Source organism: Felis catus, chromosome B3 (assembly GCF_018350175.1).
Source record: "Felis catus isolate Fca126 chromosome B3, F.catus_Fca126_mat1.0, whole genome shotgun sequence".
Classification (NCBI taxonomy): Eukaryota; Metazoa; Chordata; class Mammalia; order Carnivora; family Felidae; genus Felis; species Felis catus.
The window spans coordinates 99,155,572-99,181,125 of NC_058373.1; the positions used below are offsets into that span (position 1 = coordinate 99,155,572).

At 42.8% G+C, this 25,554-nt stretch overlaps 1 protein-coding gene across 8 annotated transcripts in view; it reads left to right on the top strand.

Annotated features, from left to right (window-relative positions):
* Window positions 1-19,088, top strand: part of FRMD6 (FERM domain containing 6) — a 199,242-nt gene extending 180,154 nt beyond the window's left edge. For 6 of the 8 annotated variants that reach the window (XM_019833010.3, XM_011283232.3, XM_023255685.2 and 3 more), the window contains 6 exons: window positions 644-712; window positions 3,590-3,764; window positions 8,215-8,550; window positions 9,671-9,802; window positions 13,674-13,765; window positions 15,687-18,709. In XM_019833010.3, coding sequence (XP_019688569.1) covers window positions 644-712; window positions 3,590-3,764; window positions 8,215-8,550; window positions 9,671-9,802; window positions 13,674-13,765; window positions 15,687-15,971 — 1,089 coding nt within the window. In that variant the 3' untranslated portion in view covers window positions 15,972-18,709. Of the gene's footprint in view, window positions 1-643; window positions 713-3,589; window positions 3,765-8,214; window positions 8,551-9,670; window positions 9,803-13,673; window positions 13,766-15,686; window positions 18,710-18,803 lie in introns of those variants that run through there. The other 2 variants (XM_045059917.1, XM_045059916.1) reach the window with 2 other exon arrangements.
* Window positions 19,089-25,554: the final 6,466 nt, after the last annotated feature.

Below are 25,554 nucleotides of genomic sequence, written 5' to 3' on the forward strand. Positions count from 1 at the left end.
ATTGGCTCAGGTTCATCACTAACAGATCATTAACATCCAAACGTTTTTCTTTGTGTGTTACTGATTTTAAATATCCTGATTATAATGCTCCTCTGGAGCGTTACAACTGTGTAAAGAAAAAAAAATGACATCTTAATACAGTGGCAGACCACTGTATTTTAATTTTCATTCCACTTTTCCGATACAGCCTGTCCCCTATCCCTGTCACGCTTTTGCAGGTGGGATGGTATTATACCACAGCCATCAACAGGAAAGAGAGGATCCCTCTTTCTGTGAGACCAGGGAGAATATAAGAATCTCTTATCTTGATGTAGGCACAATATCCAATTATGAAAGTCTGAGTGCCTTATCTCATCTCTCCAATGCCTGAGTCTTTTTGGATTTTTTATTTAAATTTATGGATAGGCTCAAAGGGAAAAGGTTGCCTTGAAAGGCCAGTTAATGCAGTCACTCAGGAACCCAAAGCTACAGAATTATCTCACTAATCTTTTAATTACTTTCTGAACATCTCCAAAGAGAGTTGAGGACCTCTTTCAGATTTTAATTACTGTATTTTAGTTTTCTGGGAGAGAAGTTAGAGGCATTTTAAAGTGTCTGGCAGTTTCCTCAGTAACTCTGTATGCATTAAAATTTTTTTCCACAGAATTTAGATGAAGAGAAACAATTACTTTATGATTTCCCCTGGACAAATGTTGGAAAGTTGGTATTTGTGGTAAGTTTAAAGCAACTGACTAAAGAAAAATTGCTCAGTTGTTTGTTTTTGTGGATTTTCGTTGTTCCCTGTTTTGTTTTTAAAAATAATGCTGTGACAGGCACAAAAGCTGATATTTTTTTTAAAAAGTTGAAAATGAAGACAACTCACTTTCTTATATTCTTATGTATGTGCTCTATTCGTTGCCACTCATAGGTCATGAATCTAAAATTAAGGAATTTGACAGCAAAAGAAATTATTTATTTAATTTGTGAGTCTGGTCCCCACCGTGCTATCCTAAGTTATTCTAGTTGCAGAAGAAATGTAGTGGGGGAATGTGCAAGATGACTTCAGCAAAGAGAATGATTTTCAAAAGCCTACATCAGAGGGATCAGAAAACGGAAAGCCATAATCACAGGATAAATTACTCTTGGCATGGGGGTAGGCCAGTTCTTTTGGAAGTTACTTCTTTTGAGCAAAGAATAAAGAGTGATATAAAAAGATGTTTCTATTAATATCTAACTCTTTGAAACTCATCATTATAAAGAAAGGTCTACAATTCTTAACAGGAAAAAAATGGTGTTATTTTTAGAATATTGAGAATAGTATCCTCTTTTTTGTTATAAGAGCAAATTCATGATTTTTCCCAGCTGTTTCTCTACTTTGCCGGCTCTATCCGGTTTGGGGCAGGGTTCAAAGAATTACAGTTAATAATATGTATATCTGGTGGTCATTAAAATCCATATTTTTTTCTTCAGAAATTGTTGGAAAAAAATACACAAAGGAGGAAGATAAGGATTTGTACACATACACAAATAAAGAAGATGGCCTATATAAATAAAGGGCTGTATTGCCAAAGAGCATTTGGGTTCTGACTCCATACTGCCCTGTGAAGTCAAAGACCTGTTCCTGACTTTACATTATTTTAATTACTTGGGCCCAGTTCAATCTGATTTCACTTCACTCATACATCAAATGGGGCCCTACCTGCTTCCTCCTCACTTGCTCTCTCTCATTTAGGCCCTTTGTGAAAGGATCTGAGCTGTATGAAAATGAGCAAATTATTAGCCCATTACCCCAGTCATGTCCCAAATTGAGTAGACATAAAATGCATTTATGAAATTGAGTGTCTTAAGGGTCCTGGACACAGTGGTTCCTGAATCTAGTTTTGCATCGGTCTCATCTGAGGAGTTGGTTTAAGATAAAGATTTCTGGGCCTCATCCTCCTCCCCTAAGAGAGTTTTGATTCAGAGGGTGTGGGTTGAGGACCAGGCATCTATTTTAATGAACTTCCCAGATGATTCTTCTCACAGCCAGCCCAGTCCTGCCCCAGTCGTGTGACCTTGAGCAAGTTACTTAACCTCTGTGCATTGGTTTCTTTGTTCCCAAATGGAGATAATTGGTCCTCCCCCATAGACTGATTCTGAGGATTAAATGAGTCAATACCTGCCTAGTGCTCATTCAGTGTCAGTTATTACCATTCTAGCATTGGGATCCACTGGTGGTTCCTTTAAAATGAAAAATCGAGAGGTGAAAAATCCATTCCCAACCGAGATACACAGAGCCATATTGTTTTTTATTGACTTTAAGTGTGTGGTTAGAAGATGCCTCTCTCTGCTTTACTTCTCCCTTCTGGCTGAGAATCATTGTGTCCGCAGTATTCCTTATGCAATCCTGCTGCCCTGTTCATTCATAGGAAAGGTGAAGGAATTGATAATTCCATTTCTGGGGCATCTGGATGGCTCCGTTGGTTAAGCTCTTGATTTCAGCTCAGGTCACATGATCTCACAGTTTTGTAAGGTCCAGCCCCAGGCCAGGCTTTGTGCTGACAGTGCAGAGCCTGCTTGCTTGGGATTCTTTCTCTCATTCTCTGCCCCTCCCTAGCTCAGATGTGTGTGTGCTCCCTCTCTCTCAAAATAAATAAACTTACAGTTTTCCATAACTATAAAAAACTGCCAAACTCTCACCCTTAGCTTATGTTAATGAACTTTATGTTAATGATCCCAAACTTAAACAATGAGATTCCTGGTATCTCTGATAGAAATGCTTAACGGTACTTATAGCTCTTCCTTTCTCTTTCCTGTCTCATCCCTTGAGCTGTCCCTCTAGCTTCCACCTATCCCCTCCCACCCCCCCCCCACCTTTTTTAAATAAACCATACACCCAGTGTGGGGCTTGAACTTAACAATCCTGAGATCACGAATTTCATGTTCTACCAACTGAGCTAGCCAGGTGCCCCGCACCCAGCCTCCCTCTTTTATCCAGCTGAAGAAGTTTTACGTATTTTCTTAACCCTAAAAAGGTATTTATAGTGTTTGCTCTTATAACTCTTCGTTTATTTCCTCCTCAGAGTTTATCACAAACTATAGTTATTTTATATATTTATGTTTATTTGCCATCTCTCCCACCAGAATGTATTTCTGTGAAGGTAGCGACCTCGTCTGTCCTATTCACTGTTGTTTTCTTGGTGACTAGCACAGTGTTTGGTACCTAGTGTTTAACAAATATTTGAATGCATCACGCTTCTAGAATGTCATCTTGTTTGCTGAATTAGGGTGTTGGAATTGCATTTGAAGATGCTTTCATGATGAGCCCTTCTCTTCTCCATTGTATAAATGGCCTGACTAGCCAGAGAAACCAAAGATACTCCTCCACCGTCATACCCGGTCGGTGTCGACCGGATGACCCTGGCTAGACACTTCCCTGAGTTTTTGGTAATCCTTGTCCTGGGACATTTTTGAAAAGGAAAACAGCAATTTATCTCTCGCTGAATTTTGAATGCAGCTTTATACGTCTCTTTTTGAATCTGCACTTCTCCTTACTAAAGAGAAAATGAAGGGGACCTTGGCAAATTAGAGACTTACCTTCCAAAAGCTGACTCGTGCTTTTGCTCCACAGGGTAAGAAATTTGAGATCTTGCCAGATGGCTTGCCCTCCGCCAGGAAGCTCATCTACTACACAGGGTGCCCCATGCGCTCCCGACACCTCCTCCAGCTCCTGAGTAACAGCCACCGCCTCTACATGAATCTGCAGCCTGTCTTGCGCCACATCCGGAAGCTGGAGGAGAACGAAGGTATGGCAGTGTTGTGGGGGAGAAGCACACACGGTGCCTTGGCCACCTCTGGCCCCTTAGTCTGTAGCTGCCATCAGTTGGGGCTTTAGACCCCTGCAAAATGGGATTCCAGGGCTGAGCCTCTCCAGATTCAGGGCCGTGTTCCGCCTCACATCTCACCACTGTCCCAGCACCTGTCCCAAATACCTGAGGTCATCCCTATCATTTAGCTATCCCCGAGTACAGTCTCTTTAACGTTTCCCCACACTTGCTTTGAAAATCCTTGCAAAAACTCACCACATGAAGATGCAGGGCAAGATTTATCTGCGACTCCGAGCACCTTGGAATCTGGAATTTTTTCCAGTGCAATTACTCCTTAGATTAAAGTAACAATAAAGGTTGGAGACAGAAATGTCTCCAGTCTCTCTTATTGACTGCTGAGAGGACCCCAGGTCTGGGTCAGCAGGAATGACAAAGGAGAAAGAAGTTTTCTTCTTCTTTTTTTTAATGTTTATTTATTTTGAGAGAGAGAGGGAGAACGGGGGAGAGGCAGAAGGTGAAGGAGAGAGAGAGAATCCCAAGCAGTTTCCACGCTGACAGCACAGAGCCCAACACGGTTCTCGACCCCACAAACTGTGAGATCATGACCTGACCTGAAACAAGAGTCCGACACTTAACCAACTGAGCCACCTAAGCGCCCTGAAAGAAGTTTCCATTTGAGGATTATATCAGCCAGTCCTGTGGGGGCTTTGCTGAGATACATTTGGGGCCCCTGAAAAGGAGAATGAGTCACGGTAAGGAAGAAGAAGGCAGGGATTGGGGCCTCTAAGAGCAGGCTTCAACTCTACTGGTTAGCCCTTCATCTTAAGTCACGGCACCCAGGGTTATTCCATTTAACACACACGAACTTCTGATCCCCCAAAATGCTACTGTGCTCATTTGCCTATTTCTTTAAAAATTTTTTTTTTCCTTAATGTTTATTTACTTTTGACAGAGAGATAGAGTATGAGTGGGGAGATGGCAGAGAGAGAGAGAGAGACAGAATGAGAAGCAGGCTCCAGGCTCTGAGCCACCCAGGCGCCCCTGCCTATTTCAATGTCTTCCATTTGTTTTGTAGATTCCCATTGTGGTAGTTCTTATAATTCAATTGGATTAGATTTAGGATATCTGCATGAACATTTGGATGCAGATTCATATCCTTAGGTCCGTGTCTGAAACAGATTTCGACCTCTCAGACCCCAGCTTTCTCACAGAAACACAAATACTTGTCCTCTTAAGAAAAACCCTGAAAGAAGCTTGCACATCTAATCAATTTCTCTCAAAACCTATCTCTCTAACTAAATGAGACCCAGTTTGGGGATGCCACTGCATCTTAAGTAGCCATTAGAACATGAATCATTTTGCACGGTCTGCCACCAGACTGCTTTCTTGTCTTTGGAGAGAACTGGTGTATAACCACCAGGTGTATGGGCTTCCTCTGCTGCCAGGCTGCCCCTTCTTCCCCACGATGACTCATTGCCATAACAAGCACCTCTCTCCAATGCTGACATGATTATTAGGAGGACTCGAGATGGGACAGAAGCGCCAAGGGAACTTGTAAGAATAGGCGACTTACGTGCAGAGCCCATCACGTGCCAAATGGGTCACATTCCTAAATGGCCAGCTTATAGCGCCTTGAGTTTATTTATTTCATCACCTTTGCCAGCATTTTAGCAGATTCTTGCTTAGATGACCGTAAGGGGAGCCCTTTAGAGCCTGAATGAATTCCAGAAGCCCTATAGGTTCTCTGGTAAAATGACAAAAAATTTTCAGTTCTTAGAGGGCAGGGTTTTGTCTGTTACCACGCCTAGTAGTATCAAGTGCATTTGGGGGCTTTCGCGATTAGGGCAATGAAGGAATGATAAAGGTGTGGATTGTATTTGTTATTTGGGTAAATGTAGATAGATTTGGGCAGATATCTCTTTTTTTTCTTCTAAAGAAAACATACTTCTTTTCTTCTACTTAGAGATCCCTCACAGTCTAAAGAACACCCAAAATTGAGTTTCTCTGAGCCAGTTTTGGCCTGATGCCAGTTATTTCACTCACGCTTAAAGTCTTCATCACTTTTACAATAAAGCCCTTTTCTTAGCAAAAAAACAGCACAGAAAGAGAGTGTATTTTTCTTAAATTTAATTTAGATCCATCTTGTCTGAGATACTCTTTTAGCATCTTATGGTAGAAGATGATCACAAGAATTATTCCATAGCATTTAGAAGGGGGAGAATGCCTTTGTCATTAAAAAAGTTTAAAAACAAAAGTTTTTTTTTTTTTAACCCAACTTTATTCAACAGTGGGAGCTTATTCTTAGGCCATATGCCAAGAGGTCACACTGCATTCTTGTTCCAAAATAATATATGAAAAGCTCTGTGGTCTCTGGGCTTTTACAACAGAGGGAATCCAAAGAATACCAACACATTGGTAATCTGTGCTCTTGACTCCGGTGATTACTAGGGAGTTAAGAGGTTGCATTTCCCAGGTCTCAGAATAAACTTCATAATCACGTCAGCATTTCCTTCATGACACTTTTTATTTGTACCAGGTCTAAGTGATACAGCTCTGGGAAGGGAACACTGGCCAGCCACATAGAACAGTAAGGCCGTGCTGACACGCTGACACGAAGCAGATTTACGCTAGGCTCCTGTGAGGTAGACCACAGTTAGGCGAGCGCTTGCCTTCTGTTACTAGAGTAACCGTAATAGACTCCCAACCTGCTGGGAAGGGTTGGGAGTAAAAGGGCTATTTGTAACGAGGCAGAAAGCTTTTAAGTTATTAGAGCCACAATTCCCACTTGTCTTAGAACTCTGGCACCCTAAAGAACTTTTTAGAAAACTGTTTTTTCACTTTCCACCTTTCCAAGTGCCACGTGGCTAGTATTTTGAAACCACAGTGAATAGAAATTGTATGAGAATTTTGCAAACCCTTTTATCTCTCCGTCTTCATCTCAACCCCTGTTGTCTTCAGAAAACAGGAATGTTTATAACCCAGTCTAGCCCTAAAACATGGATTTTAGATGATGCACATCTGTCTCAGATGTGTGTTTTGGGCTCTGGTGTCCTGCCCCAGTCTGCTTTCTGTGTGGCTGTGCATTCTCGCTGTTGTGATGCAGCCTGATTCCCTAGAATTGACATGAATGGCTGGAGCCCAAAAACGTACACATCGCCTTCTGCAAGCATTTTTGCATTTTGCATCCTGGAAAGCGCATCTTCTCTTTCTGCTAATGCTTCTTCCCTCCCTGAGGAAGCTGTGTAGATCATACTTCAGACACCAGGAGTGCAAGTGATTTCACTTACCCAAGAAACAAGACAATTAAATTCATCAGCAGGCCTCTGAGAACCCAATTAGTCTACAAGTTAGCAATTTCTGAAATAATATCAATTTAACATTCCCCAAATGCATTCTCCATCTTTAACATTGTTCTAATGTGTTATTTTTCATCAGTATTAAGAATACAAAGAATCTAAACTATTTCTCTGTTTTAGAGTTCTGACCTGAGACACAAAAGTATTGTATACCTGCAACTCAGTTGTAACGTTGTGCCTTAATGTGATCGTTGCTTTAGCATTTGATAAAAGGGACTTTCTAACATTGCGTCTTGGTGTTAAAGAATGGCACTGACGTGTTAAATCAAAGAACAGTTTTTGTCAGTCAGAGGCCACATAGGTATAAATCATCAAACCAGTAGTGATGACTGTGTTTTCTAAGTAGATGGTAAAACCTCACTAGTTCACCCCAAATGGAGAAAAGCAGTTTTCACTAATGAAAAACTAAATGTTAGACTCTTTGAAGGAAATTTAGAGAAGAATAGTTTTATTTTAAATTATATTCAGCAGTCAGAACTGAGCTACTGAATGGGCCAAATTGAATAAATGAAATCATTGGCAATTAGTGTAATTATATTTATCAAACAGTCTTCCATAGCAGTGCTTCTGAAACTATTTGTGGGGAAGGACCAGATTTTTAACATTCCTCATCCACCGTGGACTGATACTTTTACAAAATACAAAATCACCTTAGTGGCTGTCACGGCACTGTCAGGTTGCTCTGAAAATCTCTAAGTATTTATTCTCATTTACTGAGCTTACATCGCTGTGGACCAATAACAACTTGCAGACAAGAGGTGGTCTGGCGACTCTACTTCAAATGGCACTTTTCCGAGTTTTGAAGCGTCAAAACCCTTTGAGTAGTCTCAGTACTCGCTCAAATCCGTTGTACTGGTTTTTGCTCATCTTCCTAAGTTGACCCCCTCCCACCCACCCGGGTCAGAACCCTCACGGCGCCTAGATCCTGGGTGTGATCCTGCTTAACTAGATCCTGGGTGTGAACTTGCACGCGTTCTTAGCCTGATGTGCCCTGTAGGCTAACCAGGCGTGTCTCCCCCTCCCCTGCCCTCCCCCGCCCGCCGTCCTGCGTGAATGTGCTCCTCACCGCGCAGAGAAGAAGCAGTACCGGGAGTCCTACATCAGCGACAGCCTGGACCTGGACGTGGACCAGCTGGAGAAGCGGTCCCGGGCCAGCGGCAGCAGCGCGGGCAGCGCCAAGCACAAGCGCCTGTCCCGCCACTCCACCGCCAGCCACGGCAGCTCGCACACGTCGGGCATCGAGGCGGACACCAAGCCCCGAGACGCAGGGCCGGAGGACAGCTACTCTGGCAGCGCCATCCACCGCAAGCTGAAGACCTGCAGCTCCACGACCAGCCACGGCAGCTCCCACACCTCCGGGGTGGAGAGCAGCGGCAAGGACCGGCCGGAAGAGGACTCGCAGGACGACGGTAAGCCGCTCGCCGCGGCTTTCCAAGCTGGCAGCGCTGAGCCGCTGTCGCTCGCTCCCTTCTTCCTCTTGCCTCGTCTTGTTTCTGTTTTTTTTTCCCCAAGCATCCCTTCTGGAGAACTGCTGTGTAGGGCACAGCCGGGGGGTAGTAATGGACAGGTGTCCTGCACCTTCCCCCGTGATTTGGGGGAGTTGCTCGTGTCGGTGAACAAAGCATCCCTCTGGTCACGATCCTTTGCCGCCACAGGGTTGGACGCCAGTGGAGGCTGAGTCCTGGCGGTTTAGCCGAAGTAGAGGAGACGTCGGTGCCTCAGCACTTGTGTCTGCATTTCTGGTTCCCAGATTAAATAGGCATCGGTGAGGACAACAGCAGAGACGCAGTGATAGCGACAGAAATGTCTTAAACTTTGCAGAGGGGGGAAAAAAAAAGACTTGAGCCCAGACCATTGGTTATTTAGTATTTCTTCAATTCCTCCTATGCAGCCAGAACTCTGGGAATGTAAAAGAAAGCACCTGGATGCTTAACTCTGTTAAAGAGAGAAAAACCAGACTGTCTCAGCCAAACTTAACATATGTGGGCATCTTTTTTATTATTTTTATGCCTCAAGTGCTATAGCATTCGGGTTTGGGGAAAGGGTAGTGACTTCATTAAGGAAAACGGCAGCCCATTTGCTTGCTTACTGTAGAATTCATGTGGATCTCTAGTGAAGTCAGCTGAATGCCCTGTGGGCAGGCAGGTCTGGAAATGGGGAGCTTCATAAACTACTCCTTGTGCAGGTGACAGCAGTCTGCTCTGGCTTAGGCATGTGGCCCATCAGTCTCAGTTGCCCTTTGTCATCTCAGCAAGGTAGTATAGCTCTTTCCTTCTTTCTCACAGAGGAAAGAATAACACAGTTCAATCGTGGCATTAGAAGACATGTAGATAACACAGCAACCCTGTGAAAAAGAGAGCAAATACATCTAGTTGAGAACTGTCCTAGAGTTTCCTATTGTAGATTCTCATTAGCAAATGTATTTTAAAATCTGAGCCTTTTTACAGAGCCTCCCGCAAAGTGTGGCTACGAATGCTGGCATCCATTTCCCTTCGTGTCACTAAACGTCTTTTTCTTCTTCTGTGTCAGAAATAGAGATGTTGGTTGATGACCCCAGGGACCTGGAACAGATGAATGAAGAGTCTCTGGAAGTCAGCCCAGACATGTGCATCTACATCACCGAGGACATGCTCATGTCACGGAAGCTGAATGGACACTCTGGTGAGCTCTTGTGGGAAGTTCTTCTCCTGAGCTAGTGGATGGTCTTGGACTAAGGAGCAGGCGCCTCAAACAACAGAAGGGTCAGGGTGGGTGGGGTTCTCGATCACAAACAGGGCTGGAATCAGAACCTTTCCAAGTCAGTGCCATAGACTGCAGGGTCGAATACCCCACGAGGAAGAAAGAGAACAGAAGGGGAGAAGCATCTAGGATGGGGAATTAGCATCTCCTCCCCTGTGCTCAGCACAAAGTGGTAAAACACAGTTTTCTCTTTGTTGCTGTTGTTTTGTTTTGCTATTACAAATGATAATCAGAGAATCCTAGAATACACCTAGAAGGGACCTTGGAGACCTCCTTTTTACAGATGAGAAAACCCACAGATGAGGGGGACAGACGCTTGGGTGGCTAGAAACAGAAGGCAGGTCTCCGAGTTTGGTTTGTATTGTTTTTCCCCAACTAGATCAGAGTGGGTATGGGAGTATGGAGGAAAAAGTGTCAAAAAATGTTGGCGTAAAAAGGCATTCCTATTATAGTCCGTATTTGATTAACTCTACTAGGACACTTGCATTCACTGTAAACCTATTATGGGATTATATAATACGATATATAATAATCTATTTCTATCAAATAAAAGATATTACCCTTCGATATTACTGCAAAAAACCACAGTATGGGTTTTGTTTTCAATTATTTTTAATGTTTATTTATTTTTGAGAGAGCGAGAGAAACAGAGCTCTAGAGGGGAAGGGCCAGAGAGAGAAGGAGACACAGAATCCAAAGCAGGCTCCAGGCTCCGAGCTGTCAGCACAGAGCCCGATGCAGGGCTCGAACTCCCAAACCACGAGATCATGGCCACGAGCCAAAGTCAGATGCTTAACCGACTGAGCCACCCAGGCTCCCCAGGTTTTGTTTTTAAACCTCAGTCACTCCTAACTGCTCTCGCCACATTTTATGAATTGGTCTCCGTTCTGTCTAAAAAGCATACCTTAGGAGTGAAGTCGAAATGGCCCAGGTACTTACTGGTCAGCCGCTTTGAGCTTTGAGTGAAAGACCCTGTTTACAACTGGGGTGACCTGCCATTGCTGTGTCAAGACCCACGGTCCCTGATAAGTGAGCCTCACCCATGCAACAGGTGCTGGGAATGAGAGAGAAACAAGACCACAGTACACAGGGTCCCCTCATCCTGGCATTGAATCTGTAAGAGCACAAGGCTCCTTTTATTGGAGAATGTCCTCTGCTCACCTAGCAGAAGCATGGCCTCCAGATGCTCTGCGGGGAATAGACCTGCCAGTGGTTACAGAGAACCGCTCTGCCTAAGCAAACGCAGACTCGTCAGGCTGCTTGCTCTGGTCATGCTTCAGGCTTAGAGTTCTCAAACCAAACTTTGCCCCCGTTTCTTTGCCCATTTACTTTCTTACATAGATGTCTTCCCTCACAAATACATTTTAACACATGTATTAAATATAAATTTACAATTTTATGCACATTATATGTACATGGATATCATGCTCTCACCCGATATGTGCATGTGTATTTTTGTGGAAAGAAAACTGTCCAAACCATATACACCAAAGTGTCCATGGGAGGAGGGGAGATGAGGGAAACAGACTTTGGGTTTTTATTTATATATTTCTACGTTTAATTTTTATGGTAAGATTTTGTAATTTTAAATAGAAATAAAATTTAAATAAATAGGGTGGCTGTTTAAAGAGGTTTTTATACAAAAAAAATGCTTTTTGAAATGTTACTATTGAAAAAGAACCTGAATGGTTAACAATGAGCAGTTATATGCTGTCCATATAGTGAAATATCGTACAGCCATTAACTAATGACACTTTTAAAGAATATTTAATAATATAAGAAAGATAGGTAAGAAAAACAGCACAAATTGTATAATCAGGATGATCTCAAATTACAAAAATGTATATATGTATATGAAAAAATACATAAAAATATGAATAGCCTTTCTCTGGATGATGGGGTTGTGATGATCTTATTTTCTTCCTCGCATCATCCTCCTCTTCCAAATTCTCTACAATTTGAGCATTTACTTTTTTTAACATTTATTTGTTTTTGAGAGAGAGAGAGAGAGAGAGAGAGAGAGAGAGAGAGAGAGAGAGATTGAGAGGGACAGCGTGAGCAGGGGAGGGGCAGAGAGAGAGGGAGACACAGAATCCGAAGCAGGCTCCAGGCTTTGAGCTGTCAGCACAGAGCCCAATGCGGGGCTCGAACTCAAACCATGAGATCATGAACTGAGCTGAAATTGGATGCTTAACTGACTGAGCCACCCAGGTGCCCCTACAATTTGAGCATTTAAACATTGTTTCTGAAGCATGGAGCTGAGATTGAATAGGGATGGAAGTTTGGTACAAGTCAGGTTAGTGTTCTCAGCACCAGAGTTGCTGCTGACTTGTCTAATGCGGAGTTTGGGTTTGGGAGCACATAATTTAAAGACATGGTGGCCAAGGACACATTTACCAGGAAGTCCAGAAGGACCCATGCCAAGTGCCAACCAAGGACACCAGTCCACGTCATCCTCTGAGGATTTGTTAAAAGTTTAAAGCCTTTTAAAAGATAAAGATATTCTCAAGAAAGACCCCCTACTAAAGCAGTCTGTACCAACCCCCAAAACATAAGTACCCACCTGAAGGCTTTTAAACTGTCTACATGTAAACCAAGAATGTCCTCCTTCCATGTTTCAATTGAACAAAATATCAAACACTTAATATATACAAGGTATATACTCGTCACTGAATCGTTAGACGTCATTTCTAAAGAGTTAAGGGATAAAACACAAAGGGCCATTTCTGAGGTTATCAGCAAGTAGCTAAATAAAAATCACATTGCACTCCAGGTTCCTTTTTTATAAGGTGAGAATGTGCTTTATCTGAGAAGCCATTTGGCCTTAAGAATCTGGGGTTTGACTGACCTGCTTCATCTATTTGCAAGAAAAATGTCAGTGATCTCCACTTCCATATCCAATTCTTGTTAGCAGTTTTATCTTACGAAACATTTTTTTCCTGGTGCTTCACTCAACATGCTAGAGCCACAGAGGGAAGTTTCAGCCCTGGATTTCTGTTTCCAAAATATTAGGAGGTGACTCCTGGGCACTGGGGTGATTTAGGGCCCGGTCACTCTCAGAGATCCAGAACTGAATGCTTAGGGTGGCCTCCCACTCGTGGCCTCTCCCCAGCAGGATTTGTTGTAGGAGGCAAGTGCCACAGGGCCCCTGTCAGCCCGAGGAGCTCTGAGCTGGGTGTGTCCCCTGTGCAGGCCCTGTACCTCGCCCTTTCCATGCATTTACTCGTCAGTCGTCATTAAACTCTGTTGGATAGACACTGCTGTCAGGCCCACTTTATAAGATGAGACCGAAACATAGGGGGGCTAAGTCACTGGCCAGCATACACAGTTAATTACTTTTCTGGGCCTGCTTCCGGCTCAGATCCGTGTGACTCTGGAGGTCAAGCCCCACACTACACTTTAACCGTCCATCTAAAGGGACCCAAACCTAGACGGCCGTGTCACAGTTTAGCTTTAGGAGGGAGACTGCTTTACATCTACGGTCTTTGTTTTTGTTACTAATTTCATCATAAATAGATTAATTAGAAGTCGTAGTTCACCTTAGAAAAGGCAGACTCTAAACTCCTTCCTGTACGCTGACCCCACATTTATCCCTCTCCCCCCTATTTACTGTGAGACAGGAGATGGGATGTGTCCTAGGCTGGTTGTCTACCACGGATGAGTCACAGTGAGATTTTTCAGGAACGGTTAATACTTGACCTTTTAGTCTTGGTGGTAGCATGTGTCAGATAGGTGGCAAAAGGTATGAATAAGGAAGTCTTCATTGTTGTTGTTTTTCTGTGTTTTACTTCAGGGTTGATTGTGAAAGAAATTGGTTCTTCCACCTCTAGCTCCTCAGAAACAGTTGTGAAGCTTCGTGGCCAGAGTACAGACTCTCTTCCACAGGTACAGAAGGAATCGAAATGTTTAAGTTGTGCACTGAAGTTACAGAAAATGTTAAATTGGAACTTAACGTTTATATTTATATAAATGAGCAAAAATTAAGAACCATAAGGCAGTGATTCTTCTTAGGTACATTCTAGTTTTATCCTCAGTTGATAACCATTGTGTTTGCTGGTTCCATTCATCTCTGAGTTGATTTTCATTGGGGTAAATTATATACTTTGTTTCCCACTTTATAGAGGTGGGAAGTGTGTAACTTCAGACTTCAGGTTGTGTGTGTGAACCTCAACAACTGAGAGAATAATTTTCTTGTCAGGCGTGTTATGGCAGAAACGTTTCCACGCTGATTATTCCATTCAGATTGCGTTTTCAAAGTATGCTGAGTGAGACTGATAACCTGTGATCACTTGCTAGACTATTAAAATATCAAAAGATAAAATACTCTGAAATTCATGGTTGTAGCGTCTGGATCTATTCCACAGCTGATATACTCACCTCTATTTCCTGTGCGTTCTCTTTCTGTCTCCTTTATGACTCTCTTTCTTGGTCCATCTCTGTCTTTTTTGGGTTTTGTGTCTTTTTGCTTTCTGTGTGTGCTTCTCTCTTCCCTGTTTTCTTTTTCATTTCTATGTGCACATGATGTTTTATTACATATTTTTTTGAATACTCCAGTGAATAATTTCTAAAGCAGTATGTGTAGCATGATGATTACAAATCCCAGGGTCCACTGCCCGGGTTTGCACCCAGTTCTGTCACCCGGTGTTAGATCTTCCTGTACGTAAGTGCTTGTGGTGCACAGCTGAGGATCAGATTCCATGCCTGCAAAACGGGAAGCGCATTTGCGTGCCTGCTGTGTGGACTCGTGAGGATGACCTAATGAATTCTGTGTGGGAAAGCCCGTTGGCACCTGGGAAGCCGTGTGGGTCCAGGGGACCTTCTTCAGGGAGTGCTCGGATGTGATACTTCCAAATAAAATGGTTTTGGGCTCAGACCCTGTTCTCTCCTCCTGGTGCTTTCGCCTTTAGCAAAAAGTGATCTCTTATTCTAACGAGGTTGGCTTTTGTGGTGTTCAGCAGCAAAAGCTGAGAGGTACAGTGCCCTGTTTCTTTAAATAACCCATTAAGCGGCTTTCGTTCATGTAATTATCTGAGCCATTTTTTAACCTATTTATGTTTTCAGCCAGTACCACTTCTGGGGATAATGAGTTCTGTAAGTCTGTTGCCCGCTGTGTGGAGTATTTGGCACAGCACCTCCTACAGTGTTTGGAAGCTGCCTCTTGCCTCCCAACCTTTCCGTACTTTGTATTATTTTTCTATCCAAGAACTCTAGCTTTAAAAAAACCAAAAAAAAAAAAAACCCAAAATAAACCGTTCTTCAAATTGTATTCCTTGAGTAATTGGTTTATTTCCGCATTTCTTATCAAAATAATAATAGAGCTCAGCATGAAAGTATTACTGTATAGAATATGTTGATTGTCATATTCTAGTAGAAAGAAAAAAGAGAAGAAACTATATCTGTACGTATCTAGCCTCCTTTTAAGACATTTTCTTGACTTCTGAGATGCTAGAGACAGGCTTCTGTTGCATTTACTTCCTTTGCCTTGGATTATTCAACTGTAAAATGGGGAGAATAATAGCACTGGGCTCATAGGGCAGATGGGAAGAGTAAACAAGTAAATACATAATATCGTGTTTAGGTGAGAGCCTTGCACGTAATCAGGGCTCAGTAAATGTTAGCCACTCTGACTGTTGGTAGTGGTGCTGTTTTCCCCGCAGGACCTCAGACCGGAAATCACTTTCTAACATATAAGGATTCCATAACCTTCTATGATTTTGCAGTGTCGCTCTTTACAAGGGCAAAATAGCACTAACCTGTCACTTTAGTCATCCTCTTGAAGTGGTTTTAACCTTACTTTATTTTGCAGACCATATGTCGAAAACCAAAGACCTCTACCGATCGACACAGCTTGAGCCTTGATGACATCAGGCTTTACCAGAAAGACTTCCTGCGCATTGCAGGTCTATGTCAAGACACTGCTCAGAGCTACACTTTCGGGTGTGGCCACGAACTGGATGAGGAAGGCCTCTACTGCAACAGCTGCTTGGCTCAGCAGTGTGTCAACATCCAAGATGCTTTTCCAGTCAAAAGAACCAGCAAGTACTTTTCCCTGGATCTCACTCATGACGAAGTTCCAGAGTTCGTTGTATAAAGTACGTCTGCGTGTAGCTAGCCACACAGGCAGCCTGCTGTCTGCTGGAGGCCGGAGAAGCCACGGGTTCTCTCTTTAAGTATCGTGCCATATTTTCTTCACCCCACCACATAGCTCTTTCTTTATGATATTTGCAATGGAAATAAAAGCCTTGGGACAATTGCACTTTAAGTATTACACAGAGAGAAAAGAACTGCAGAGAAGGTACAGCAAGACAAGTGCCCGGAAGTTCGTGACCCTTTGGAAGGAAACGTGCTTTACTGGTTACCAAGCCTTCAGAATATTGAATTGTGGTGTGTTTGTCCCTCGTTTTGTTTTTCAGTTTGATTATATGACATCACATTTTTTATCATGTGAAAGATGTTATTAGATTGATTTGTTTGCTTGTAAATGTGTGTGTGTGTGTGTGTGTGTGTGTGTGTGTGTGTGTGTGTGTGACTCCCTCATGCACATGGTTTGAGGGAGGAGAGAAAGGAGAGTCTCTCCTTTTAAGGGAGAAACCATTGCCTGGTACATAGCCATTGCCGCCTCGCTGGGGCTGTCCCAAAGTGAACACTAATGAAGTGGTCAAAATCTTGTAGTTCTAGCAAGCCAAAGATATGTACATAACAGAAATGCAGCCCGGGGCCAAGAAGACATGAATGAAGCAATAACCAGAAGGCTATGTGTGCTGTGATGCCTTGTGACTCCTTCATGCCTGGTCAGTGCCCTGTCCTCCTCCTGCTCTTCGCGAAAGCTCTGGGACCCAGCTAGTTTCTCGTCCGAGTAACTCATCCGTTGTGTTCACGTCTTCGTGCGTTTTGTAGAGTTTGTAAAACCAGTTTCTGTTAAAACTATGGAAACGTCTTAGAAAATGTTTGTGCTTGGTGTTTTGTTTTTTTTTTAAATCAACAACAAATTGTAGTAATGCTTGTTTCTGCTTAAGCAAAACACCCTAACTATACATATATGTTATACATATATAAATACCTGAGATTATATGTGTTTATATGTGTTTACAGCTTACTAACGCTTCATTTTGGCTTCCATGACTGTTTTGTGTACATAGTCATTCTTGTTTAATATGGAGGAGGTGTCACTGAATGAATGATACCTACAGACAATCAGTTAATATATGCAGAGTTAAGAACAACTGTTTTCCCATGTGTCTTTTGCCATGATTCTCAACCCTGGTTGCACACTAGAATTATTTGGGGAGCTTTAAAAACAATAACACTGTCTGGATCCCACTTCAGACCAATAAAATCAGTCTGTTGCAGTGAGGTCCAGGTGGAATTGCCTTTTCCTTTAAAGCTCTCCAGATGGAGCTAATATGCTACAGGGTTTAAAACCACTGCTCCAGAGGGTGTCTTTTTCTTAATTTTGAAGTTAAGGTATACAGAAAATGTCAGTGTTTGAGAAAGGACCACTTTTAAGACAGTTACTGCCACTGCTATTAGGATATATAATGAAACCTCGTCAGGAGAGTGAATTGATCAACCTTTAGATGTACAGAAACAATGTTGTTCACACTTCAGGAGAGAACTTTAGCACAATGTCTTTCTACGAGATGTTTGTAATGATTTCGTATTTAATGACATTTGTTTACCATATTTTGATACACCATTTTTTCTATCTGCCAGGTTTTCTTAAAAAAAAAAAACTATATATTATTTTCTAAAGAAACAGTCATATTTTTATACAAAATTAAGTTTTCAGGTAACAAAGAAATCGATTTAGGGTACAGCAGAACATGCAGTGTTCCCCGGGGGCGGGAGTCAGTATTATGAACATAAGGGGAGTGTGGACAAGCCTCACCTGTGCTGTGCTCGGACGCCCGCGTGCGGATGGGGCAGGCCAGTGTGGACACTGCAATCCCAATCGAATCAGTTCAACCCGACACTTGGAAAAAGGAACAGAAGTTCTATAGAGTTTTGTAGTCATGCGATTATTTTGTTTTTATCAAAAGTTTTAAAAGAACCAAAGTTTTCAGATACCAGAATGTACAAGTGTCTCAGTCTTCTGTATGAAAGGGTAGAAGGATCATCTAATGACAGCTTCACTTATAAGTAAGTCGTTAAATAGTCCACCATTTCTTATAGATGCTTAAGGGACAAATCCTAGGAAGTTTAACTCTCAAGAGCCCAGATCATAATGTGGTGCGTTTCCCTAGCTCTTAGCGTTTCTTGCAACATCGAGGCAAAAGCATATTTAATTCAGTATGTAGCGCTTTAGTTTCTCTGTGCTTCAGCCAGAATCAGGTCTTCAGGGTTTTGCCAGCATTATTGGTGGTTTTGCACACCCTCTTTCTAATTGGGTTTATGCATAGTCTTGTGGGTTTTCAAAAATGAAACATGCTAAGGAACATTTTTGCTTTTTGATCCTCTATTTGTGGCAGAATTATATATATGTATATGAAAATCCATTTTGGTTATCTACGTTTTGTATTTGGAAATTGTTTTAAAAAATAAAAAAGGAAAAGAAACGTATGAAGCTGTTATTTATTCTGCATTTGTTAATATCATCGCTAGTCGGTATACCAGTTGGTATATACTGCCTCGATACAGCGACATTTGTATTTGCAACAATGAGCTTTATATCTACATAAACTGTAAATAATCCTTTCTGTGAAAGGATCATCATATCAGGAAGATACCAAAAGTGTGTAAAAGAAAACTGCATTATTTTGTAATGATTTCTTATAGGCATTTCGTGGTAAGATTAGCAGTCAATAAAGTTACTTTTTATTTGTCTTTAAAGTGCCGTTTTTTTTTTTTTTTTTTAAGAGTTCTCAATTAAGCAAGAAGCATTAAAGAGTGAATGTTTTCTTTATGTTCTTCTTTCTTATAATAGGCCATGTTGAGGAACATGTAAGGGTCCGCGGTGGTAGGATTCTGAGCCCAGAGTCCCCCGTGGCGAAGCTGGTGGGGACTGAGCTGCCCCTGCTCCTGCTCTGCGTGTGTGAGGAGTTCACATATTAACTCCTTCATCCTCGTGTTTGCATACGGCGGGGTCTGTTCTCATTCTCGACCTGGAGACGAAGGAACCGAAGCTCAGAGAGGCAGTGGCAGCCAGCCGCTGTGCAGGCCTGAGCTGTGGGGCTGAAAGCACTCGATAAGATACAATATTTTATTTTTTTAAATTAAAATGACTACTTTAACTTATCCCTCAAAATAATCATCATTGGCCTGTTTTAATTTTTAAAAAGTAAGTGGTTACATTTAAAAGCGTGCCTATCGCAAGGCTGGGCGTGAGAGCAAAGCGGCATCAGGGGGAGAGGCCGGAGCTGGCGGTCAGTAGGCAGGCGTCGAAAGCACCGAAAAGCCTGGCTGTCCTTGTGAAAGAATGTCCATTATCTTCTCGTTACTCCAGTTTTCTTGGCTCTCGTGGAATTAATAATTCCAAGGACTATTTGGGGGATTAATAACGTAATAGTTATAACATGCCCCTGATCACTAAGGTGGGAGAAAGGAGGGTGGGTGTTTTCCGATCTTCTAACAAGCCTTTAACTTGTGTAGAATTGAGCCATGTGGCCATTCGGAAGCCTACAGTCCAAAACAAAAGCTTTCTGCTGAGGGGTAAACTCATGACTTTTGCAGCGTATCTGGTAAATTGTGAGTAAATTGGAGTCAAGGAAAAGAACATTTCTGGTCACCTGCTCTGTATCTGCCATTACACACGTCAAGTCTAACCTTCACAGCCCTTCAAGTAGTCAACTCATGTTACAGCTGAGGAAATGGTTAAACTTCCCCAAGATCCTACAGTTCGTAAACAGCAGAGTTTTAAGCCCAAATCCATGTCCAAAAGCTTTGCTTTTTCTACTACACATACCACGTTATCCATTACACTCAGAGAAAGCTCAGAATCTGATAGGGAAGACAGACTTACGATTTGGATAATGTGATAAATGACATTTATTCGCACACTGTTTTTAAAATTGTTTTTAATGCTTCATTTATTTTTGAGAGAGTACAAGCAGGGGAGGGCAGAGAGAGAGAGAGAGAGAGAGATACGGAATCCGAAGCAGGCTCCAGCCTCTGAGCTGTCCACGCAGAGCCCGACGTGGTGCTTGAACTCATGAACCACAAGACCTGAGCTGAAGTCCGATGCTTCACCGACTAAGCCACCCAGGCGTCCCTGCACACTTCTAAAAAGAAAAAAAAAATATTTTGAGACAGTGCATGAGCAGGGGAGAGGCAGAGAGAGAGAGAGAGAAAGAATTCCAAGCAGGCCCCATGCAGTCAGCACAGAGCTCTGATGTGAGGCTTCAACTCAACCATCCACCAGAGCCGAAGTCAGATGCTTAACCGACTGACCACCCAAGCACCCCTTCCCACCTTTTTAAAGCACCCCTATGCCAGACCTATAGAAGCATTATTTGGGTAGTACTCTGGTACAGAAGCAGTGGAGACCTGGGGGTGGTAGTAGGGAGTGGGAGGTGGGAAGAACATAGAAGAGCCTTGAAGGGGGCCTTCTGGCAGATGGGGGTGAGGTACAAACTGTCCAGGCAAAGATTAGAAGCCATGGATGACAGTGCTCATTCAGGGGCCTTTAGGCTTGAGTAACGACTCTCTCCAGACTAGTCGTGAAAGGCTCTGGGTGCCCAGAGAAGGACACTGAGTTTTTTGTTTTTGTTTTTTTTTCTGGACAGGGAGCCATTGAAGGGGGTTATAAAGGGAAAGAGACATGTTTGAGAGACATTATTTGAGAGAAATAATGGGATCAGTGCCAGTAGAAGATAGGGACAGGGGAGCAGGACTGGAGAGGTGATGATCTGAACAAGGATGTGGCAGCAGGGAGAAGAAAGATTCGAAACTTATGTAGCTATGCCTCCCTCACACCTCTCTCTCTCTCTCTCTCTCTCTCTCTCTCTCTCTCTCTCCCCCACCCCCCCTCCTGTCTCACATCTCCCTCTCACCCACACACACACATTACGTTCTAAGCTAAATAGTGGAGAAATAGGCAAGTTTCCATACTTGGCAACGTCCCTGGGAAGACCAGAAAGCTCACTACTGCTTTATAGAATGAATTACAATCTACTCTGCACGGATGCTTCCAATGTTAAAAATTGGCACAATGGCCACAACTACTCTAGTCTATAAGTTTTCAAGCTGGGCTGCACAGAAGACTGACCTGGAGAATTTAAAACAGCGATGCCTAGGGCCCAGACCAGAGCTTGTCATTTGTTTGGTCTGGGTGGGCATACGGTACTAGGAAAAGTTCAGCAAGGGAGGCTAATGTGCACCCACTGGTCTACAGTGAGCCCGAGCAATACAGACCAAGCAGGCTACTTGCTCTGAACTAGCATGATCCACACTTGGGGTGCATTGGGTCTCCAGAGTGTCCCAGCATATTGCATTTTGTGAGAATGATAATGTTTTTACTGATAAAGAGGTCAGAGAGTGGACCAACGTTCAGGCAAGGCACTGAACTCATCATCCCAGGAAGTCTGAATACACCCACATTCTCGAGAGCTGGGCGTTACTTACACATAACTATTTTGCTAAGTATGAGAGTGGAGGTTATGTGAGTACAGTAAAATACTTCCAAATCTCCTCCCTGCCACTTTCATTTGCCTTGTCATTCCTCTGATGCTTTGTATGAGTTGATCGCTACTGAGAATAATGGAAAGAAGTAAGCTAAATTCCACCTAGCTCTTTGATTCTTAACACATTCATTTTGAATTAATGGAGGAGCCTGACCTCTGGAAAGTCCTCCTCAAATGCTATGAGACATTGTGGGTGATGGAGTTATGTACACTCAAGAGATTAATCGAAGGTCCATAAACAGGGCACAGCTATAATTAACCAACTCATTACTTACGATGGGTGTTTACCCATCTGGTGTGAACCCTAGTCTGTGAAGGTCTCCTCACTTTATTACTGTTATTATGGCGAGAGATGGATTTTATAAAAACAGATAGTTCCCAACTTAGAAAGGAATTATGTTCCAAGTTTGCTTCTAAATTGGTTGTTTGGTATTTAGAACACAACGTCGCCAAGTTCCCTAACTAGCCCACAAATGCCTGTTTATCCCAGAGATATTATTAGAGATGATTTTTTCCTGTGCATTAGTAACCACCAACAAAGAGGCCCAGAGTATAAATAAGATAGATGGAGTGACCCGACAACCAGATACAGAAGATAGCACCCCCAGTAGACCAATAATTCAATCTTCAGGTTTTACGTCTCAGGGTACATCCATGCCCAACTGTAGCTAAAAGTAGAAAAAGGCTTCAGGTAAGCTATGCCAAAACGAAGCAGCTCGAAGCCAGTTTCTGCCTTGCGGTTCCACGAGGGATGTTTCTAGGGTTTTCCCATCCACAACCCAGGCCCCGGTCCAGAGCTGCTCAATCCTGCTCTGCCATCATGAGAGTCAGCTGGAATGAAGCCAACCCCTAAGATCAAGTCACAGACCTTCTTCTGATCTACAGGTGGGAAGAAGCAGAAGCCCCAGGGTCTTATTGAAACTCTGTCCCTGCATTGCTACAGGGTATAAATAAGATGCTAAGAGAGAAGCAAAGGAGACTCTAACGGGGCCTTTAAAGGCAACAGCAAAGTGAGTGTGGAAGACCACGAAAGCTACTGGGGAAATTTAAAAGAGGCCTAAATTAATACCCCATGTTCCTAAAAGGAAAGATTCAATAATATCATTTTTTCCCATCAATTTCAATCAAAATCCCAACGATGAAACATCGTAACCATGATGGAGTAATAGGAGCAGTGCTACCCTCTCACCTTAAACAACTTTAAAAAGAGAAAAAGTATGTATGAAAAAATGTTTAAACCTTCTACCATATAGCGCGGTAGAGGAAGCCCCAGAAGGACAAACAAAAAGTTATCGCTGCCGCAGCTCACGGCCCGGAGAGGGTTTCCAGGCCTCAATGAGGGAGGAGGAACCAAGCAGACCCCAGTGGTCTCCCAGAATTGAGAAAACAGGGTGGGAATTTGAGGAGGCCAAGGTAGCTAGAGTTCACAGGGCTGAGTCCCAGAAAAGAGCTGCACAGAGCGGGAAGAAGCAGGAGAGGGAGGGCAAATGGAGAGAGCAAGCACTGGTTTCTCTCCCTCCTCGGCGGCACTCGGCTAGCACTTTGCTGACCTATCATCTAGGCCCACTTTCAGGCTACAAGGGCAGAGAGAAGTAGCTATCAGCGGAGCCATAGAGCCTGCAAAGCCTCACTATTACTGTTTGGCCTTTGTAGAAAACATTTGCCAATTCGTCATCACTACCATTAATAACAGGAATTCTGTGGTGTTTTTTGCATCTGGAAAAGTGAACGTGTTCTCATTGGGTCTGTATTTCCAAAAAAAATTCTAGGCTATTCCTTGTAAATGTCTCTGGTCAATTTTGCACTTAATTGATTATTGATATGATTGGGTTTAAACGTTCCAATGTTCTCTTTGCTTTCACTTGTCCTATTCTTCGTTCTTTTTTTTTCCCCTTTACCTTCTTTGGGCTTCGTGATTTTTATTTCATTTTCTCTCCTATGCCTCTCTGTTTATTTTTAGTAGTTTCTTTAAAGTTTATGGTATACACCATTAAGCTATCATAATCCACCTTCAAATAATATTACACTACGTCAGGGGTGCCTGGGTGGCTGAGTTAATTAAGCGTCGACCTCAGCTCTGGTCATGATCTCATGGTTCGTGGGTTCGAGCCTCACATCGGGATCTGTGCTCATGGCTCGGACCGTTGGAGCCTGCTTTGGATTCTGTATCTCCCTCTCTCTCTCTGCCCCTTCCCCACTCACTCATGCTCTGTCTCTCTCTCTCTCTCAAAAATAAACTTAAAAAAATAATAATATTACACCACTTCAAATATAGTATAAGAAATTTATACGGGTCTTTTTGTTATTGCAGTACATTTGACTTTTTACGTATGTTATAAACTTCATAATACATTGTTCTTATTTTTGCTTAAAATGGTCAGTTATTTTTTAAAGAGATTTAAAATACGAAAAAAATTGTGTTTTATCTTTACCCACATATATACCATTTCTAGGACTCTTCATTCTTTGTGCAGATAAAGTGTTTCATCTGGTATTTTCTTTTTGCCTGAAAGATTTCCATTTTTTATTTTTTTATTTCGTTTTTGTTTTTGAAAGAGATTTTTGCTGGGTATAGTACTGAACAGCCCTTTTCTTTCAATATTTAAAGGCTTGCTTTTTAAGCTCTGTTGGATAGGACCAGAGAACCTTCAGTGTTAGAAGAGAGAGTGAATGTGTATACAAGTGGTATCTTCTCATCTTTCATAACAAGAAGTTGACAGAGAACATTCCAAATTGAAAAAGCAGTGTACAAATATTTGTGAGAATGTTACTTTCAAATATGGAGGTAAATACTTTACTTCTAGAACCACCTTAAGAACTGAAAGTGTTAGCATCTGGGGAGGGAAGAGGAAACTGCTATTTTTTGTTAGAGGCATGATAGCACTTTCAAATAATGTAGACTTATTACCTTAAAAATTTTTTAAATTCTTTTTAAGAATTTAAAAAGTGATTTCAGTCACTAGCACAGAACCCTGGGTTCCCAGAGACCATAAAGAGAAAAGAATCAGCAAATGGAAGCAAGTGTGGTGGGCGTCAGTCTTCATTTTGAGGAACGGGCTGTTAAGTTTATCTCCAATGAACACGGTATGGATGTGAGCCCAGGAGGTAGAATGGAAGAGGGAGGCTTTTTCTTTGGGCCTAGACTCTTCCTGATAACGCCTTGCAGGCTATTCTGAGAGGTGTTGGCCTATTAATGAAAAAGGCTGTGGGCAGCCACATGGGAGTTGTTTGTAGTGAAAGCGCCAGAAGGTGGGACGAATCTCCCTTCCTCCCTGCACACTGGGACATGTGGGGTTGATGCCCAGTGAAAGTGATCTGGCTGCCGTTTCCTTGGTGAGAACAGCCAGCAGATGGGTGTCTGGTAACTCAAAGCCTTTACTGAAACGGACCAAGGCAATTCCTCCACCTGGCATGGGCTTGGGGCTGACTCAGGTTTCAGCCTCCAGTCTCAGGGGGCTAAGACAAAAAGTGGGGCAGAAGATGGAACCGGAGGTCTTGCATTCGGAGGGAGTGGGTGGAGACACGGAGCCTGTCTGGATGGGAGACAATGATAAGCAGGAGATTGTTGATCAGTCTATCCCCTAGTTCAAGTGTTTACAAACCTGAGTGATTTTCAGAAGCTCCAAAGACTTTTTTTTTTTAAGATAGATTTATTTCCAGGCCTCGCAGCACACCAGCTGATCAGAACCTGCAGGCGTTTGAAGGCCCAGGATTCTGTTTCTCCCACTCATTCCTCCACCACGGCCACCCCCACAAACCCCGCTGTGCCAGTTCCAGACCAAGCCTGGCCTGCCTGTGGCCTCGGGGCAGTCCTCTCCCTACTTCAGCTTTCTCTTCTTCCTTATTAGCAATTCAGAAGCAGCAGGAACTTTCTGAAACCCAGAGGTAAAAATCTGCTTTTTGCCAGGGGGTTGACAGCACCTGTCAGTTACCAATTCACGCTGTACGAGAAGCCGGGGCTTCCTGGGAAGGGTGGGAACAAAGCTCTGCTATTGATTGTTGCTACTTTTATCCCATCACTTATCTTCAGTCTGAAACTCAGAAAGGCAACTGAGG